This window comes from Aspergillus campestris (genome assembly GCF_002847485.1).
Source record: "Aspergillus campestris IBT 28561 chromosome Unknown P168scaffold_1, whole genome shotgun sequence".
In the NCBI taxonomy this organism is placed as follows: domain Eukaryota; kingdom Fungi; phylum Ascomycota; class Eurotiomycetes; order Eurotiales; family Aspergillaceae; genus Aspergillus; species Aspergillus campestris.
The window spans coordinates 2439373-2458462 of NW_020194336.1; the positions used below are offsets into that span (position 1 = coordinate 2439373).

Below are 19090 nucleotides of genomic sequence, written 5' to 3' on the forward strand. Positions count from 1 at the left end.
TAGTATCTACGGAATATCGCTTCCTGGGGTATGTTTTGACTTGGAATGTCTATCGGTCATATTGTAGGGAGGAGCGATGGGTGTATATCTAGATGTGGTGGCATTTATCAGCGTCATCGTTGAGAGATGGCAGGGCTCAACATATCAAGGGATGGACGCGATACAGAATATAGATTCTGAATTGAATAGATATACAAAAGTCTAGGTGAGTGGTGTTACTGTTCTCTTTCTCTCTGATATTGCATTACCAACATAGTAAAACCTCTATTTATATCTATATTGATTCATCCATTTAATATGACTACAAGTCCATTTTCATTCCCATCCCATTTCAATTTCATATCAACATTAATTCACAATTCAAATACTTCCAAATAATAGCAGCAGACCGAGGTAATCACGACATGGTCCATCGTGAATGGCTGGCAATTCCACCAGATTAGTTCTGCCTACCGATGTCCACTCCACTGCTACTAATAATAACCTCGTGGCGTACCTGTCTATAAGATTGGTTCGTTTGGACTTTTCTGAAGCCTTCTGTCCAATGTGTCGACCGCCAAGGGAACCGGCTTTGGTTGTAGCAGCAGGAGCCGTAATGAGGGAGACGGTCGAGCGTAGAAACTCATGAAAAGGATCGATGAGGATCATGGATGTATCTGTGGAGATCCTCAGGCCCCCCCCATCCGATCTTAGTCTTTTCTCTCTGTCTTTGGTATTCTTTCCCTTCGTGGATCGGCAGTTCTGTCTCTCGATTGATTCGATTTATTCATTCTAGAAGATTGATCTTCTTTCTTTTCTTTTCTTCTCTTCTTGATTTTGTCTGTTCTAGTGTGGTTGGGTGGATGATGTCCGATCCATCTCAACCCGTTCCTGCTCCGACCGCTCACTCTCTCTCTTCCTCTCTTCCTCAACTCTGACCACTAATACAACCACCACTACTACAACCACGGAGTCATCTTCTCCCCTCTTCCTCTTCTTCTCTTCCTTCTCTCCCTTCTCTCCCTCTTCTCTCTCCTCCAATACTCTATTCGTCATTCAGTCTTTCGTTCATCCATCTCCGTCTTCTCTCCTTCTCTCCTTCTCTCCTCCCTCTCCCCGCCCTCCCCCCCTCCTCTCTCTCCTCACCCTCAACCCCCCCACCCCTCCTCTCCTTTCCACCCTTTTCTCTCCCAATATCCTCTCTGCTTTCCCCTTCTCTCCTGGTGCTGCTGTGGTGGGCGTCTTCTGACAATCAATACACTCACGCCCACCTCCCGCACCTCCTCCCTCTCCCCTCCGATCCTCCCCCTCCTTGACCCGCAAAACCCCCTTTCGATCCTTCCGCCGCAATCTTCCTTCCATCCAGACCTCCACGCTTCTCGACCTCCAACACCACCCCCCCCCCCACCCCACTCCTCCTCATGCCCATAATGGATGGAGACCTTAGCCTATCCCAGTCTCTGGGAGGCTTACGGATCGCAAACCCCGATGACTCGTCTTTGCACTCGTCCGAAGATGCGGTCACCCCGGGCCCCATGGCCGCGTCGGCTCCAACGACGTCCGATCTCACGCGCGAAACCACATTGCCCGATCGGTCGGGCAGTGTCTTAACAGCCTCTCCGCCCCAGCTCTCCATACTCCCCTCCCACGACATCTCCCCAGATACACCCGATCCGTCATTCTCCCAGGAAAACCGCAGCTCAACCTACCTTCCCTATTTGGATTTGCAGCAGCAAACGTCGCCCCAATACACTCCCTATTCCGCCCACCACCATCAATCCACCCCGTCCAATTCCTCCCGCCCCCTGTCCGGCCTATACGCGAACGGTTCCACCTCCACCTTGGCCGCCCGGGACTCCTACCGGATTCGCACCGATTCCGCCGCGTCGTCGGCGTCCGAAAGCCTCGCCCGGGCGGAGTCCCGCGGTGGTTCGGCCGCCTACCAGGCGGGCGTGCCCACCCGCGACAACAGCCACAGCGATCGCGCCTACCGAACCGCCCAAATGCCCACCGGAACTGCCCCCATCCGCCAGTCGTCACGGGCCCACGCGCGCGGGGGCCCGCCCGCGCAGCTGTCGGGCTCTCCCTACGGCATGGAAAATGGTCCGACCCCGAGCAGTGAGGAATGGCAGGATCGGGGCGCCGCCGTCTCCGTCCGGCAAGAGCTCGACTCCAGCGGGAAACCCGTCGCGCGATACATCAAAAAGGGGGTCCGCGACTTCATCTTCGCCAACACTCTCGGAGAAGGGTCATACAGCACCGTCGTGTTGGGGACGGACCGCCAGACCCTCAAGGAATACGCCATCAAGATCCTCGACAAGCGCCACATCATCAAGGAGAAGAAGGTCAAATATGTGAATATCGAGAAGGACACCCTGAACCGACTGACGGACCATCCGGGAATCGTACGACTCTACTATACCTTCCAGGACGAGCGCTCGTTATACTTTGTGCTGGATCTCTGCAAGGGCGGCGAGCTGTTGGGGGTGCTCAAACGCATGTCGAGTTTTGACGAGGATTGCACGCGTTTTTACGGCGCGCAGATCCTGGACACCATCGACTACATGCATAAGCGCGGCGTGATTCACCGCGACCTGAAGCCCGAGAACGTGCTCCTGGACAGCCAGATGCACGTCAAGATCACCGACTTTGGCACCGCGAAGATCCTCAAGTCCGCCCGGAAACCCGGCGCCAATTCGACCGGGGTGCCCTCGCTCGACGCGACCGATATTCCCGAGGAGGACCGGGCCAGCTCGTTCGTCGGCACGGCCGAGTATGTCAGCCCGGAACTGCTGACGGACAAGAACGCCTGCAAGGCCAGTGACCTGTGGGCCTTTGGCTGCATTATCTACCAACTGCTGGCCGGCCGGCCCCCGTTCAAGGCCGGGAACGAGTACCAGACCTTCCAGAAAATTGTCGCCCTCGACTACGAGTTTCCCCTCGGGTTCCCCGCCGTCGCGCGGGATCTCGTCGAGCGACTCCTCGTGTTGGATCCCGCTCGCCGACTGCCGATCGAGCATATCAAGAACCACGAGTTCTTCCAAGGGATGACGTGGGGCCCTGAGCTGTGGAAGCGAAAAGCCCCGCGCCTGAAGGCCTACGTGCCGCCCCCGCGCGAGCCCATCAAGCTGAACGGCGCCGACGGCGGCGACAGCTACCCGCCGGGCATCAATGCCGCGCCCCCCCACCCCACCAACGCCAGTTCCCGCATGATGCCGAGACTCATCACCGAGTTGCCGCCTCCCAGCCAGCTGGATATCGAGTGGTCCCCTGTGCTCACCAAGACCAATGAACGAATCTTGAAACTGGGGAATTGGGTCGTTCTGTCCTCCCCGGCCTCGCACAGCCCGGCGTCCAAGAACAGTGGCGGCGAGGTGGAGCCGCACAAGAAGTTCTCGCGGTTCTTTGCCGGGAGTGCGACGAAGAAGCGACAGCGATTGGTCATGGTTACCTCCTCGGGGCGAATCATCATGGCGGCGTCGGGGGGAGACGAGAAGAAAGCCAAGATGGAGCTGTCGCTGCTCGCACCGGGGACCCACTATCGCACGTCGGCGGATTCGAAAGGCTTCTCCTGTTGGATTGTAGACACGGTACGACCCCCCCCCTCTCTTTATAACCACCCGTCATACGTCTAGCTGTATCACTAATCGGCCCGTGTTTAGCGAGACAAACACTTTGTCTTCGAAGATCCCAAACCGTCGTCTAGCAACATGGGAGCCACCGCGTTGTCGGCCCAGGAATGGCTCGATACGCTCGATCGCGCCAAGGAAATGGCTCTATCGCAGCAGACTGGTTATTCCGGCGACGATGCGTTCCGGGATCTGCCGTCGGAACTGTCCAGCCAGGCCAATACCTTGGACCGGACTTCTGACGTGCATCGCGACGGCCCATCGGCCGCACGAGCCACCCTGGTCAAACACCAAGGCAACGATAACGAATCCGTCAAAGGACGGAAACGGTTCAGCAGACGCCATTCGAGGAATGGCTTATCCGCGGTATTCTAAAGGCCACCAAGGCCTTGGAATCTCTCCCTTTCTTTCTTTTCTCTCTCCTATGTTTGGTTTGAAGTGCTCGCTGCGCCGGGTCGCAAATTCTCCACCATTTCACCGATATAGCGTTCGTGTTTCTTCTTCTCGTTCCTGCTTTCTTTTGTTTGATTCTGCAATTACCCAGCGTGGGCGACTGGTGTCGCTGAGACCTGTTTCCTTCTGTTCGATGTCATTCTGATAATTATTTGGTCTTTTTGGCTTCTGTTGATACCAATGGGTTTCTCAGTTATGACCCCATCGTGAGGGTCTGTCTCATTTGTTTGCTTGCATTGTGAAAGTTTCATTTCTTTCTTTCTCTTCTCTTTTTTTCTTTTTTTCTTTTTTTCTTTTTTTCTTTTTTTCTTTTTTTGGCGACATGATCAAACATTCTCTGCATTGCTTTTTCCCTTTCCAACGACAAGCGGGCTTTACTATTCTGATTATCTTTACATTTATTTCGATCCCCTGAGAAGATTCCTGCATTTAGAAGGAAGCGCGCATGCATTGATGCCTCAGCTAGTTTGTTCTTCTTCTCTTGTGCCTTTGATCTGATTCCAGCCTGATCCTTAACCCCATAGTCCCTCCTCCCATGTACCTTCCGCACTACGCTATATACCGGGGATCCCTCTGAGCTAGACCTGCTCAATGTCTCTTCTGTTCTCATATGTCGATATACAGAGACTGGTACACACACACCTGTCCGGTTCGTTAGCAGTTTAGTCTGGCAAGCGTGAAAGCTCTTTCCGTCATTGTCATTGTCATTCGATCTATACCACTCGGTTGATTCTCGTGAGCGGCTTCTTTTTCTCTTCTTCTTCTTCATCTTCATCTCCCTCGTGGATTTCTGATCTTTTATTAGCCTTTGCTTTTCTTCTTTCATTCTATCCATCTTTACTTTATCTCGTCTATCTCTCATAACTAGAGAATCTTATCTGGCTTTTTATTTCGTGTTATTCACATTTTATATGTAGGTATCAGGCAAGTAATATGACTGGCGTGCTGTCCGCAGGGGTATAGATGACTATGTACATGATTAATGTATACTACTACGTACTGCATAACCAGAGAGACGTAGGACGCATTCCAGGCTTGGTAATCATATGAATAACCAATCTATGCGCGACTCGTCCAGCTCCTGGATCCAATCGAAGTCGTCATCGTCGTCGTTATCGTCATTTATGTCGTGAGGCGGATGAGAAGTAAAAGTAAAAGAAGAAGAAGAAGCGCTGAGAGAAGTCTCCCAACGACAACTGGCCTTCTCCATGCGTCTTTGATCTCGTTTCCGCCACATCAGGGTCAACACCCACGCCGCATTGCGGACATTGATGCTCGTGATGTCGTAGTACAGGGCGCTAAGCTTCTCCATGAGGGGCGGCCGCAGCGACGGATCGCGACACTCGGCGCCTGCGATGAATGTGGGCCAGATGAGGCATTTGAAGTGGGGGTCTGCGACGGGGATCAGCATGATCTGTCGGATGAGAAGGTTGGCGACGTCGCTGTGGTCGTCTGGGATTCCTAGTCCGCTGGCGAGGGAGAGCATGGGTCCGTCGCGAGACCGGCAGAGCACGCGGCTTGCGTAGAGGTAGACCGCGGCGCGGTAGATGGTTGCTAGGGCGATGCGCATGGTCAGGTCTGGGAGGAAGACGTAGCTTTGCATTGTTTCCGCCCAGGCGGCTGGGTCGAAGGCTTGGATGTGGTGGAGGAAGGCCCGGGGTGACTCGAGCGGATCCGCATTCTTGGCCAGGAAGGCTGACGGAAAGATCATCTTGGGGCGAGAGGTGGGGCCGGCGTTCGGTTCGGAGCACCATGCGTGGACGATGAAGATGACCTCTAGTAGGTAGGCGGGACATCCTACCCAGGTTGTTTCTTCCAGACGTTTCAAAACTGCCGCTGACATGTCGGTCGTTGAGTAGAATGGCTTTGAGAGGGAGCCTGGTCGCGCGAGTGTAGACCCCATGAGTTGGATGCTAGACGCGGGAGCCAATGGGTTAGTTTGACAGATGCCACCAGGGATATAGTTGGGTAAGGTGAGACTCACATGAGGCATCCGTCAATGGCGGATGTGTCTAGCCATTCGATGATTCCCTGTGTCTGGTTCCGATTATTGTCTTGTTGCCGCGTCTGTAGCAGTTTTTTTGCGCCTTCCAGATGGTATTTCCACGCTCCACCTCCCGATTCGATGGCGTCCATCAAGGCGAGGACCACGATCGTGATTAAAGTCCGGGTGTCGTTGCGCAGGACCGGGTCTTCAATATCACGCGACAATTGTTGCAGCGCGCGTTGTTTGAGCCCGAGAAACTGCTCGTACGCCTTGGACGATGGGCGCCGCGCCATGGAGCTCATCGCAGCATCTTCGACCTCTTGCACGGACAGCCAGGACCCCGTCAAATTGGTACCATCCGCCGACCACGGCATGAGTGAGACGTCATCGTGGGCCATGATTGTGTAGTGCAAAGCTCCGGTGGCTGTGAGAGCATAGGCGAGGCCAGGCGATCCACCGATCAGGGGGGTGAGTTCGAGAAACGGATTTTGCACGTCGGTGTACAAGATCAGATTATTTGCTACATTCTGATTGACTTGAGAGCGTTAGCGGCGCCATCCAGAGATATGGAGGATAATTGACTTCTATTCACGTACAATGAACGACGTAGAACCGTATCAGTGGATTCAAGTCCTGGAATAGGGGGTCCACGAGGATCCGAGGCGGAGAATTGTATGCCACGAGAGTTGTTGGCTTCTGCGAAGGCATCATCTCCGTCTGGTTGTTTCGCTGTGAATCATGTCCATCTTGGTCGGGAGCATCGACGGCACGCAACGGCCCAACCATGGAAGAATGCTTTTCCTTGAAGTCGGTCGAATCCTTCATACTCTGGTCAAAACTGAGACCCATCATCTTGCCCCGACTGGCCAAGCCACCTTTCACCCACACAAGAGGCTTCTGGTATCCCAGACATTCCTTCCCCGCATCCCGACATTTTCGACATGATGGGAGGCCATTGTCGCAGATGACCCGGCGGCGACGACAGGTATAGCAGCCTTTCGTCATGACGGGACACTGAAGCTTTTAAATGCTTGGGACAGGTATTTCAGCATGATACTCGTCATTCTCAAAGCGTATACGATCAGGAACAGGTCAAGCAAGTCGAGAGGGATCTGGCGAACATTCCTCCAAGATGAGAGATGGCGCAGGTGGGTGGGGGTGAAGTGTCGCGAATCAAGGGTCGCAGGGAGCGGAGTGACAGAATGAGGTATTTTCCCTCTATGATGGCAGCTCCATCAACGACCGATGATGAGGATGAAGTAGGTGAAAACGAGGAAAGCTTCGCCGGAGTCGGCCGGGGAAACCAGATAAGTTTGTTTCCCGATCGGGTAATTATGAAGTTGATCATGTGCTGGCGGGGTATTGCTGAGTCATAATACAAATGACTAATTATGCATTTGTATTGTCTTGAGATTCGGATTCAGATTCACTTTCGATTTCAGATTCAGTTTCAGATCCACGCGTCGATCGGATAGCGATGCCATCGATGTCTTGATCTATTTCTAATGATTGAGTTGATTAGAAAGCCATTGTTTCGCATTGACCCAATCCATCGGAGACTCTAGAGTCCGGTATGATGTCAGAGTGAAATGTAGAGAAAGGACAGAGTCTAGATGGCTGATCTCCAGATGATCCAGTTTCCACCGGTATCAGTTTAATTGTCGGCAATCGTCACAGTGGATTAACTTCAATATCAATGGGAATTCCAAGGATCCATGATTGAGGGTTCCGTCCCCTCATCGGTGGCTCTGGATGTGTTGGATCTACCCCTGCATCATTCCATACACGGTCTCCCACCAGAGACTAGTCCCATCATTGGAATCGCCCATTTGTTTGTTTACGATTGTGGTTCTGACGGTGATTGATTAACTGCAGTCCCACTTGCAGCTGGTGGACCCCATTCTATCATATCAGCGCCCACCTTTTCTCTTGTTGTCGTTTTCAATTTCTGGTCCAACCACCTGGCTCTCTGCCTCGACACCTTCGGTGCCTTCTGAAGCCCTCTTCGAGGATCGAACCGTGAGGCTTGATTCGCCCGTCTGTTTGGCGCGGCGGGGATTAGCAGCTGTGGGAAATCCGCCACACGACAGACTCCGTCCGACTCCTGGTCGCCTTCGATAAAATCCCTCCGACAACAACCACCCGGTCCCTCCGCTCCGTCCGCCTGTTCCGGTTTCTCGAATCTCGCGTCGCGCTGGATCTTGAATGAAGGCCCGCATACGGCGGTCTGGTGTTCGATCACCGCGCACTCGGTTTCTAAAGCGCCGGGGCTGACCATGACCACCAAGGGTCCTTCTGCTACCACCAGTGCTGTCACTACCGCCGATATGGTCTCTCAGGCCCAAGTACTCGATCGCTCTGTGCCTATGCCGAGTGCTCCGTCGTCGGTGTCTCGCCACTCGACCAGCCGGCGACATCGCTCCAGTCGCTCCCACCATGGTGGTCTCGCCCACCAGTCCCAGAATGACTTTCCAATTTTCACCCACACCGGCGACGTTGAGATCGTGATCCGCGCGAACAGCCAGGAGAGGCGATATCTTGTTCATCGACTGATCCTTTGCCAGTGCTCGGGGTTTTTCGAGGCGAGTACGCGTGAGGAGTGGTCGCGACAAGTGCCCTCCAAGCCCTCCAATCCAGACCCAGGGTTCATGTCGAGAATCAGCGAAGATAACTCGTCGTTGTCAAATGGATCAACCCTGGCCCAGTCAGAAACTGGAGCACTGAACTGGCCCCAAGACAAGCGAAGATGGCGATACGAGTTGGACTGGGAGAACAAGGCGGAGGATGAGGAGCCGATACTTGTCCAGAAGGTTCGTACATATGCCGCGCGTGTTCGCGTTCTTTTCTCTGACAGGCTCTAATGTACACCGTTAGGCCCCAAGCTTTTCCAGTGCCTTTACGAGCGATGCATGTCAATCCCCCTCTGCAATGACCAAACCTTCCAACACGCAAGCGGGCTTTGTACGGTCGATGGCGAACCTGGCTGGGATGCAGTCCGTGGTGAATGTCCCGCACGCATCGCGGATGGGGAACGCGGGGGTGGATCCGACCATCCGCGATTACGATAATCTCTTCCGTCTGTTCTACAACTACGCGCCGGTGCTCAACAGCGTCAACATCGCGACGGCGTACTCGGAGTGCAGGTCGCTCCTTGCGCTTGCTGATATGTACGATGCGCTCCCAGTCACCGGGCCTCGGGTAGACCACCATCTTCTCGGTTTTGGGTCGCGTCTGTTCAAGCAAATCGCAAAATATCCACCGAGCTACCTGAAGCTAGGATACCTCGCAAGGAGTCGGGTCATCTTCGCAGAAGCCCTGATCCATGTGGTCGGACAATGGCCCGCAGGCCTGCCTCACTTGCGGAACGGGCCCTACTCCCCCTTACCGAGCACCGTACTGGACATCATTGAGGACAAAGTAGAGGATCTGGAGTACATGAAGGCGCGCATCGACTCCAAGCTCCTCCGGTTGACCCTGACTACCTCGCGCGGCGAGCGCGTCAGTCCGACCAACGCCTACCTCGACTGGCTAGCCATCTCGCTCTTCCGACAGTGGCTCGTCGACAGCACGACGCCCCCGCCAGCTCCCATCCTCAAAAACACATCCGCGAATGCCTACCCAGCCACGAACAACTCCACCGGTCGCTCCTCACAGTCAACCAGCCACCACCGCCAACAGGACCACCACTCATCATCGACGGCCTCCAAACCCAGCGCCTCCCCTCTGTCCTCCGCCCAGGTATACCGACTCATCGGCACGCCCTCATCACAAGCCTACCTCCCGCACGACGAGCTCAAAAAGTTCCTCAAAGTCCACCCCACCCCGTCCTCCGAGTCCCTCTACACACGCGACATCCTCAAGCGCTTCGAGCGCAAAATGGACGAGATCAAGCGTCTCGCGCGGGAAATAGTCAAGCCGCTCATGCGCAACTTCCTCGAGCTGGACCTGAAGGGCGGGGAATTCAGCGACACAGGTCTTCCCTATCTGACTTGCATCAAGGTGGAAGATGAAGATATTCCGTGGAGTTGATCCTTTCCACACACACACACACACACACCCCCTTCCTCCCCTTCCTCCATTTCTTTTTCTTTGGGTTTCATTCTATTTTCGGTAGGTGTTTTCATACTAGTTGAGCCGGTCGCCAACTATTATGATGACGATGATGATGATGAAGTTGATGATGCGCGGAGTCTCACTTTTACGTTTACGTTTCACTTGCATGTTAATGTTGATATTGATGTTTATGTTTATGTTCATGTTTCTACGCTCATGTCTTCACGAAGTTACGATATCCATTTACCTTTAGGTCAGTGCCTCTGTATTCCATATACGGGTTATGAAGAGACCTCTTTGCTGCATACACGTGTTTTATGTTTTGATATGGAATGATATTATGATATGATTCTTGCTATCTCTGTATAATCTCGTAGACACTGATTCATGGACGGCACAGTTCTAGCCTAAAGGGAGGACTGGTGATAAACGTGGTAAACGCTCCTGTGTAAATGAAGAATTCTGTACATCGACATCGATCGTAACTATAATATACATACATACACATCATCTACTCGGATATACAGTATACTTGTCAGTGGAAGTGCTATCCCCTAATTCTTCCCAATCACATCTATACCGCCCATCCACGATCGCAACGCCTCCGGAACAACCACCACCTTGCGCTCCACATCCCACCCATTCTCGAGAATGGCAGCCAGAACGCGCGGGACGGCCATCGCCGTGCCGTTGACCGTGTGCGGGAATCGAGAGTCCTTGGCTGAGCCGCCGCGCACGCGCGTCCCCAGTCGTCGACTCTGGTAATCCGTGCAGATGGAGGCGGACGTGACCTCGCCCCATGCGGAGTCGAGGTCGGGAACCTCGGAGGGGGAAGAAGAAGAGCGCAGGCGCGAGGGGAAGAGGGCCTCGATGTCGCGCTTGCGGCTGGCGCTGGCGCCTAGGTCTGTGGTGGGCATCTCGAGCACGCGACACGGGAGGCCCAGGGAAGTGAGGATCTCGGTTTGGATGGCGAGGAGGTCGGCGAAGAGGTCGTCTGAGGTGGGGTTGTTCCCGGGCGCCTTGCCCTCTGCGGCGGCGACGTTGTCGGCCCAGCCGAACATTTCGACCTTGGTGAATTCGTGCACGCGGTAAAGACCCTTAGTGTCCACGCCTCGGGATCCGGCCTCGGCGCGATAACAGCGACTTGGGCCTACCAGCTTGACGGGGAGGTCGGCGGCGTCGAAGTCGCGCCCTGCGTGCATGGCGGCTAGTGGGATCTCGGCGGTGCCGGTTAGCGACCGCTGCGGTTTGGACTTGTCTTTGTCGCTCTGCTCGATGGACCAGATCTGTTGCTCGTTGTGCTGGTCGCGGGGCTGGAAACCGCATGCTTCGGCGATGTAGGAGTAGACGATTGAGGGCGGTGACACCGGTTTCCAGCCGTGCTTGCGGGCTACGCTGAGGGCGTACTGGATCAGGGCCTGTTCCATGAGCGCGCCCTCGTTCGTGAGGAAGTACCAGCCCCAGCCGGTGGTCGTTGCGGAGCTGGTGAAATCGATCAGGCCGAGCGAGGTGCCGATCGCGACGTGTGAGCGGGTGGGGTCAGGATGCCGGACCCAGTCTGGCGGGGCGTCCGGGTTGAAATTGAGGTATTCGACGAGCGTGGGTTCGGTTCCGACCGGGGTATCTGCGCTGGACAGGTTGGGAAGCGAGAGGGCGAGCCGGTGAATCTCGTCCGTGCAGGTGGTCCGTCGCGTGGTCATCGTGAGCGATTGATCCTTCAATTTCTGAGCTTCCGCACGGAGGGATGCAAGTTCATTCTGTTGTTTCCCATCGTTTTCCTTCCCCTCGGTTCCCTGTTGTAGCTGTTGTCGAGCAGCGTTTGCCAATCTGCCGATGGCCTTCTCCAATTGCTTGATACGGCTGCGCGGAGCGTTGAGGTCGTGATCGAGACGGCGGGCCTCCTCGGACAGCTGTAAGATTTGGCCCGGGTAATCGGCATGCGCGGAGTAGTTGCGATCGACGCTGTTCCTGGAGTATAGTTCTGCGTGTTGGCGAATGTGCTTGATATCGGGGGTGGGTTTCGGCGCCGTTGCGGGTCGAATTGACTCGGGACGACGAGATGAGGAGGAAAAGGCACGACGGAGGATTGCGGAGACAGGAGATCGAGAGGAGGTCATTTTGCACTGCAGGCAGACAAAGGGAGGCCTCGCAGGCGCCATGACGGTGTGAGTGAGAGTAAGAGGGGTGAGTGGAGGTTGAACGAAGGGAACCAGGGCGGATAGTGGAATGATCGCGAGAAAAGAAGACATCGGACGATCAGCGACGCTTATCCCGTTCGGGAAATCTGCTTGCTCTGTACCTTATTGTGAACCTTCATGGAAGTAAAATCGATTGATTATAGTTTTATAGCGTATATTAGGCTCTAAATGAGAATCTTGATAAATTATGTGCTAGATAATATCATAGAACTGACAAATACCAAGTGACTCAATGTAATCATCAAATATCCACAGACTCCAACCACCACGGCCATTCTTGTCTTCTAACCATAGATATAGCAGAGACGGAAATTGGAGAAATACGAAGCATGCAATAAAGGGAAATTACAGGCCTAACTTCTGCTTCTTCGCCCTAGCCCCCAGTCCCGCGATAACCAAAACCGCCGCTAACAGCACTGCCCACAGCGGAATCGCCAGCACAGACAGGTTGAACGTCGTCTGCGTAGCGGCCGCAACGGTAGCCAACTCGAGCGTCATCAACGTGTACCCGACCATACGATGATATTTGTACATCGCCTTACCGCGGGCGACACTTCCCAGCACCTGCGTGGGGAAGAAATACTGTACCAGGCCCCCAGTGGCCTGTAGGATGATGAGTATGTACGTGATAAGGCCCATGATGCCATGCGGCGACGTCAGGCGGGCATGATTGCCCTTGTTGACTTCGATGACAATAAAGGCACTGATGAAGCCGAGGATGCTGACGGCTTGGATACCATAGTGAATGCGAGTGCCAAGGAGCTTTTGCTGGGGAGTCACTGTGGGTTGCAGGACCAGGGCAGCCTGGACTTGGAGAAGAATGGCCGTTGAATTGAGGAGCTGTGACGGGGTTCAGCGATCTTGATATCTACATATTCATATAGAAGGTCGAAGGTCCACTCACCGGATGGGCGGAAAAGAGCATCCATGGATGTGACAGGACGTTTGACCAAACCAGGATGACCAGCTGAAGCGTATGAATCAGTATCATCTCGATCCCTTCATTGTCCCATAGATTTGAGATTGTTGGTCAACATGGGACAACTTACTAGCCAGATGCCGAACTGTGCCACCGACGCCGTCCCTGCATCACATCATCAGTGTCACCAGTCCCGACCCAATTTCTAACTAGATTAACGCACCCGTCACGAGATTGTAAAAGATGGGCTGCTGGTCTTCCTGGACGACATCGCCCGGGGAACCTAGCAGAGGCTCATCTTCACGCGCGGTGATGGTTTGCGGATGTTCCTGAGGGATTCCAGTAGCCGACGCCATTTGGTTACGAGTGGACACTTTTCAGCGATCCAGAGATAAGAAGAGGTGGAATCTCTTTACCAACAGACGAGGAATTGGCGGTGGTAAAAAGAAAGATCGGAATCCGAATTGGATTCTCCACTCAAGCAAGGTGCAACACTATCGACTTATCGATGACGAATTCCCCCGCGAGGATTCGACCATCGGAGTCCGAACCTCGGGTCGGATTCCCCGATAGGGGACTTACCTCAGCACTACTATGAAGAGTAAACAGTTTATTGATCTTTTTAATTTATGTTTTGATGTTGTTTTCATAGAATATATAGCCATGAAGTATCGCTACTACATCTTGGTGACTTGATATGAATCCGCTTGCTCTTCCCGCAGTGCGTGCGGTCCATGCTGGTTTTGTGGCCAGCCGCTGGATGTCTTTGCTTTATAGAAAGGATAGTATCACTACTTCAACTATTCTAATGTTATATATTGAACTGTGTATCTATTGACCGTACTGTTGTCTTCTCTGGATAGTAGCATGGTATCCAACAGACAAATAGCTGGCCCTTTTTCAGAGACCAAATAAGCGAAGCAACCACGATGACCATCGGGTTCCAGTTGTCCAAGGCAGCTTCACTACAGCACTCTCTTCCTCATACCCAGGTCGTCCAAACACAACCTCCGCCCCCAGATTGCCCGGTTCTAGATTCATCACAATGTTGAACAGAGTAGAGGTCTGTCGTATAGGATGTCGTGACGGGTCCTCAGAGCCGCAGATGGCCCCTGGCGCATTGTATCTGTCTGCAAAGATCTGTTCTCGGAGAAGGGCCGGGGTGATCATGTTCCCAGCAACACCTGATTCGAGGAGTTCACGAGAAAGCTGTTGACACCGCTTCAAGCGTACTGGAGAGCTGGGAAGCCACGGTGGCTCCTGGACAGACCCATTCTCGATGAAATGATTGGTGTGTATAACCATCCCGTTGGCGTCCTCTTGGAGATATACGTCGCCGTTGGGAGACAGCTCAAGCCCTAGCGCCTTTGAACTATCGGCCAAAAGAATGTGCTGGCTAGAGGCTGCACCCCCCAGGGAATTAAGTTGTTCTAGTGCCGTGTCCACAGAAACACTTTCCAGACACAGTCGAAGCGCCACATGGATAGGAACTTTGGAACTGTCACATACGGGTGCTTTTATGGCATTTAAGCAGACGCCAACTCCGGCACTGTTGAATCCAATCTTGCCAACAATCCCTGCCTATAAGAAGTCAACGACCCGTTACCCTAGATGTCCAACATTAACATGCAATAATGTAGGATACACGAGATCTAACTTACCTCGGTCACCATGTAAATTGCGGGCTTATCAGGCTGTTCAATCTGCACCATCGCCAGGTTCTTGCCAACCCGCGTGGTCCAGTCCCAATTCTGCGACAAGACCCTGCCTTTCTCGCCCTTCTTCCACGAGAGACTTGTACACCCATCCGAAAAATGGCCCAAAGAGATCTCACTCCGACAATTCAGTGCCACAATGTCAAGCATCTCCACGCCTGCGCCTTCCGCAATGCCCTGCATCTCCGCATGAATGCCGGGAGTATTTTGCTCTGATGTTGCCCGAAAATCTGCGGCAAGCTTGTGCACCTGCGACCAGTCCATTTTGGACATGTACTCGAACATCTCTTTGTATATCTCCAGCTGGTCTTTGATTTGATGCTGCAGCTGGCGGCCATGTTCAAGACCAATCTGCCAAATGGTTGGTTAAATTGTGTCGAGTAGGAAGCATGGCAGAAAGAGATAATCACAGATGAGCTGTACTGCTAAAACATACTTCTTTTGGGGTACCCTTGAGCACCAACTTCGGGGGTATGTCGACTTTGGATGCCATGATGGACGCTGGCCGAGGTTACCGCACGGCGGGCGAAATCTGGAAATTTATTGGGGCGTCATGAGGGGAAAAGCGACCCTTATCAATGAAGCCAAGCGGGGAAGCATCACTAATTCCTCTTCCTTCCGTGGTCGCCTGTGCGGGGTTCTCCATTCTTCTAATGGAATTCAACTAGATTTGATCAAGGTAGCTGAAGTTTATTCCTATGTTACCTGGCACGTACTAGCCCAGCAAGCGGGTACTGCTTGAAGCATAATGGCAAGGCGGTTCAGTATCCACCATGTTTTGGCTCAGGCGTCATGTCCCACATCATATACGGCTTCAAGCTGTTAAGTCATTGATGATGCACCGCGCTGTTAGGCAAGCGTCCACACTTAACGGTATCTTCCTCATGTCGCATAGTGCCTGGAATCGTTGGTAGCAAAGCTCCGGCAAGACCAGAGCAAGCTCTGTCTAAGACCTCTAGCCTTGAAGCGTCCAGTGTTGCAGGTATTTGTGCAGGACACTCGTACCCATCGAATTGGCGGCCATGCTAGGTCTTGAATCCAAAGTTGTCGGTTTCCGAGGGAGTGGACGAAGGTAGATTCAAGATCAGGGACTTGAAGAAATGATGAGGACGTCGTGGGTCATGTGCCACGTTCAATGGGTTTAGTCACTTTCCCACCCATTTCACTCTATTATCTCCCCTCGTCCTCCTCTCCATCTTACAATCTGTCCACAATCCTATTGTCAGTTGTGTTTAACACCGCACGCCTGCTCTATAGAGTCTTTGAAAAAATTCGCATTTTCTGGATCAAAAACTGTTATTCTCTGCCTAGTACAGAGCAACAAATGGTGGTACAAACGGAACGCCATGGGATCTCAAGTTGAGTTGAGAATGGCTCGTGCTTTCTAATTCTGACCTTACCTCAACGCAAGACCGCATTGCTGCAGACAAAATAAGTATGTTGTCATAATGGCATCTGACTGGAATCTCACATACATCAGGTGCTGAGCTAGTCTATGTTCTCGGTTAAGACCTTGATTCTCAACCGATCTGCCAGTGCTGCAAGCTGACTTGGACCTCTAGAACAGCAAACAGACCTCTAGGCAATAAGAAAGTCCTTTAATCTGCTACTGGCCGTATGTCTATGCTAGTAAAGCTGATATCATAAGACCGATGCGTTCATTTGTGGAAGATCGATTGGTACACATAACAAAGCATGATCATATTGCTTGTGACTTGCTCCTTGGATAAAACCAATCATGCTCGACTGTCAAGGCGAAGCCGGGAAAATTGAACGGAAGCACACCGGACTAACGTCAGTCCTCTATGGCTGTTTTCCTGTGGCAAAAGTGGCCGATCTGAGCTCATACACATGGGCCACCTTACTTGTGTCACACAAGTAGTTCGGGCCTCTATGAGCCTCTGGTGCAAACATATTATAGTTGTGTCACCGAAAACCCGATGCAAGTCTCGTTGCCTATTTCCTGATCTTTGTGATATCTCATTGCCCATGCGCAAATACCTTTGTCTCGGTTATCGACAGTGGACACAGCTGACATGGGGAAATACATCTAAAAGGGATATCCATTTCAAAGATGATGTCTCCCAAGATGATGTCTTGGATAGCTCCGATGAAAATGGTTTCTGAAAGACTCAAGAAGAGCACCCAGTCTCAGTTTATGGGCAGACTTCCTCTCCTCTTCGTTCAAGGAAATGACCCAGCTGTATACGTTGTCGATTGGCTGCTTATGAGCAACGTTAACGTTCATAATGACATGGCATAAATATTTTCTTTTAAGAGCCCTGGAACCCGCTTTCAGGATACTGGCATTGTTTGTGGGCCGGCGTCTGACCCCTGCTAGGTAATATGGGTAGGCGAGGGACCGATCTCGTTGGTAATGCCATGGTGGTTTTGGTCGCAATCTTGCCAGACCGTTCGACCAGTACATCTATTTTTGTGACTGAACAGTTTCCGACGGAGCTAAGGCCCGCAATCTTGTCCACATTGAAATATGTCGGTGAGGTAGTGTCAGTGCATCGTCATGGTTTGATGACCGGCATCATATGTATGACCGTGGCCACGTTCGGGCTTACCCAAAGTGGACAGTAGTCGGAGCCGTCGGGTTCCACTCATTCTGGAAGCTTTGTTTTCTACCATAGTTTGTGTTACTATCTATCCCCTGATCCTGGGGTCGCCTCGTTACTACATCATGCGCGGGGAAAGGGACGCTGCCAGGAGGGTGGTAGTCAAGTACCACAGGAGCAGCGGTGATGTTAATGAGGCCATCATCGGAATGACTGTTTCACAGATTGAAGATTCTTTTGGAAGTTATCGAATTGAACCAGTGGTGTGCTCTTTCCCGGGGTCACTCGTCTCGGTTCATGGTTCCTTCCTATACTCGTTTTCCAATAGTGGAAATAGTGGTGGTATCATCACATCATGTGAAATTTCGCTCCACCTCCCCTTCCTCTTGCTTTTCTTCTCTTACTTGTTTGACTTTGCTTTTACTTTCCCTTGTCATCTAGCGTTCTTTTTCTTCTTCTTATCATTCCTCTTCTCCTTTTTTTTCGCAGTTAAGTGAGCGCGCTGGGCTTTGTCTGACTTCTTCTAGATTGACCCTGCGCTGATTCCTATTGGCGTGGATGGCACGATGTAACGACTGGCAATTCCCCCCCAGTGCCACAGCAACCTACTTTGTGTTTACCGATGTCGGCGCTCTCATAACCAACCGGTTTCGACGGCGCCCATAAAGTTTCACGAGATATGCCGGCATGATCATCTCAAAATGCCACCGCTATGCAATCATAGCAAGATATCATGTCAGGCAAGTCATGCGACTGCGGTGTTGACTATTCTCTAGGTATACATCTAGCAGACTTTTTCCGCTTTGCCGATTGCTATGATCCACAGCCTCTACTCGTCATAAACCTTGTCCCTTGCGCTCTGTGCTGCTGTGCTTCCTCATTTAAGGTGGTGCTGGCACTAACTATGGTATCTCTATAAGGTCGAAAAGATCGGCTACAGCATTTGAGTAGCTTACACTGCCTGCAACTACCTTCGTCTAGTGCCACTATACTACATCATTTTAGAAACATATGATTTGGCTCTTGAAGATACTAATGGCAGTTCTTGAGACACCAGAGGTGCGCTGGTGAAGATCTGATTAGATATCCAGAAAGCCAAAAGGAGACACCCGAAGCAATTGATGAGGGTGTCACTTATCTATAGCCTATTGGAGCATTCATCACACGCCTAATACTTCAATGTATCTGGTTCATGCTCACGCGACCCCATAAAAGAGCTTGGGGTGCATTTCAGTCTTAGAGATCCTATACTTTGTGACCCCGTATGGGAATTAAACTCACCTTCTGTTCGGCCGAAGCAGGGAATATTAAGTTGATATCTATTTTCAGCCCTAATCATCATCACGCGGCTCATCCTAAGGGTGCCTGTCCCCAGCCTCATGTGGCACCATATTAGCCAGTCAGATGATCTTCTTCTTGGAAGCCCATCCGGGATTAATATTCAGAATGCTGAGACTTTTCTCAGTAAGTTGATGGGTGTGTTGAACAGTCAGATCTTATCCATTCTTGTGTGGTGTCCAGACCTTCCACAGATGCTGCCATTGGATCTATACAGCCCCGGATGCATACATACCCCTAAGGCTTGGCCGTTGG

At 52.3% G+C, this 19090-nt stretch overlaps 7 protein-coding genes across 7 annotated transcripts; 3 read left to right on the forward strand and 4 right to left on the reverse strand.

Annotated features, from left to right (window-relative positions):
* Positions 1 to 1409: 1409 nt before the first annotated feature.
* Positions 1410 to 3983, forward strand: P168DRAFT_228808 (PDPK1 family serine/threonine-protein kinase; the record flags this gene model as incomplete). Its single annotated transcript, XM_024833155.1, has 2 exons — positions 1410 to 3569; positions 3642 to 3983. 2 exons carry the CDS (start codon positions 1410 to 1412, stop codon positions 3981 to 3983), a joined length of 2502 nt encoding a protein of 833 aa, XP_024697140.1.
* Positions 3984 to 4962: 979 nt separating this feature from the next.
* P168DRAFT_301229 (Zn(II)2Cys6 transcription factor) lies at positions 4963 to 7332 on the reverse strand. Its single transcript, XM_024838499.1, has 3 exons — positions 6645 to 7332; positions 6046 to 6583; positions 4963 to 5974 (listed from the first exon to the last, which is right to left on the reverse strand). The coding sequence occupies exons 1-3, from the start codon at positions 7051 to 7053 to the stop codon at positions 5104 to 5106; spliced, it is 1818 nt and encodes a 605-aa protein (XP_024697141.1). The 5' UTR covers positions 7054 to 7332; the 3' UTR covers positions 4963 to 5103.
* A 1043-nt stretch (positions 7333 to 8375) lies between these two features.
* On the forward strand, positions 8376 to 10077 carry P168DRAFT_294543 (BTB/POZ domain-containing protein; the record flags this gene model as incomplete). The annotated part of the gene is made up of 2 exons (XM_024837963.1): positions 8376 to 8858; positions 8923 to 10077. 2 exons carry the CDS (start codon positions 8376 to 8378, stop codon positions 10075 to 10077), a joined length of 1638 nt encoding a protein of 545 aa, XP_024697142.1.
* A 451-nt stretch (positions 10078 to 10528) lies between these two features.
* Positions 10529 to 12288, reverse strand: P168DRAFT_286659 (putative serine--tRNA ligase DIA4). The gene has a single exon (XM_024836392.1). The coding sequence runs from the start codon at positions 12258 to 12260 to the stop codon at positions 10656 to 10658; it is 1605 nt and encodes a 534-aa protein (XP_024697143.1). The 5' UTR covers positions 12261 to 12288; the 3' UTR covers positions 10529 to 10655.
* Positions 12289 to 12490: 202 nt separating this feature from the next.
* P168DRAFT_286660 (cytochrome b561 domain-containing protein) lies at positions 12491 to 13693 on the reverse strand. The gene is made up of 4 exons (XM_024836393.1): positions 13442 to 13693; positions 13349 to 13383; positions 13204 to 13266; positions 12491 to 13139 (listed from the first exon to the last, which is right to left on the reverse strand). Exons 1-4 carry the CDS (start codon positions 13572 to 13574, stop codon positions 12645 to 12647), a joined length of 726 nt encoding a protein of 241 aa, XP_024697144.1. The 5' UTR covers positions 13575 to 13693; the 3' UTR covers positions 12491 to 12644.
* A 425-nt stretch (positions 13694 to 14118) lies between these two features.
* Positions 14119 to 15426, reverse strand: P168DRAFT_314633 (putative acyl-CoA:6-aminopenicillanic-acid-acyltransferase; the record flags this gene model as incomplete). Its single annotated transcript, XM_024839803.1, has 3 exons — positions 14119 to 14799; positions 14880 to 15284; positions 15370 to 15426. 3 exons carry the CDS (start codon positions 15424 to 15426, stop codon positions 14119 to 14121), a joined length of 1143 nt encoding a protein of 380 aa, XP_024697145.1.
* Positions 15427 to 17491: 2065 nt separating this feature from the next.
* Positions 17492 to 18112, forward strand: P168DRAFT_18462 (putative MFS sugar transporter protein). The gene has a single exon (XM_024832967.1). It carries the CDS (start codon positions 17623 to 17625, stop codon positions 17992 to 17994), a length of 372 nt encoding a protein of 123 aa, XP_024697146.1. The 5' UTR covers positions 17492 to 17622; the 3' UTR covers positions 17995 to 18112.
* Positions 18113 to 19090: the final 978 nt, after the last annotated feature.

Bases quoted from the DNA above. Each gene is read 5' to 3' on its own strand.
- P168DRAFT_301229 (XM_024838499.1), bottom strand. From the start codon at position 7,053: ATGACGAAAGGCTGCTATACCTGTCGTCGCCGCCGGGTCATCTGCGAC. The intron at 6,584-6,644 runs GTACGTGAATAG...AACGCTCTCAAG, and splicing joins ACGGTTCTACGTCGTTCATT to TCAATCAGAATGTAGCAAAT. The intron at 5,975-6,045 runs GTGAGTCTCACC...TCCCGCGTCTAG, and splicing joins GCCATTGACGGATGCCTCAT to CATCCAACTCATGGGGTCTA.
- P168DRAFT_286660 (XM_024836393.1), bottom strand. From the start codon at position 13,574: ATGGCGTCGGCTACTGGAATCCCTCAGGAACATCCGCAAACCATCACC. The intron at 13,384-13,441 runs GTGCGTTAATCT...GATGTGATGCAG, and splicing joins CTTTTACAATCTCGTGACGG to GGACGGCGTCGGTGGCACAG. The intron at 13,140-13,203 runs GTGAGTGGACCT...ACCCCGTCACAG, and splicing joins TGCTCTTTTCCGCCCATCCG to CTCCTCAATTCAACGGCCAT.
- P168DRAFT_286659 (XM_024836392.1), bottom strand. From the start codon at position 12,260: ATGGCGCCTGCGAGGCCTCCCTTTGTCTGCCTGCAGTGCAAAATGACC.
- P168DRAFT_18462 (XM_024832967.1), top strand. From the start codon at position 17,623: ATGCGCGGGGAAAGGGACGCTGCCAGGAGGGTGGTAGTCAAGTACCAC.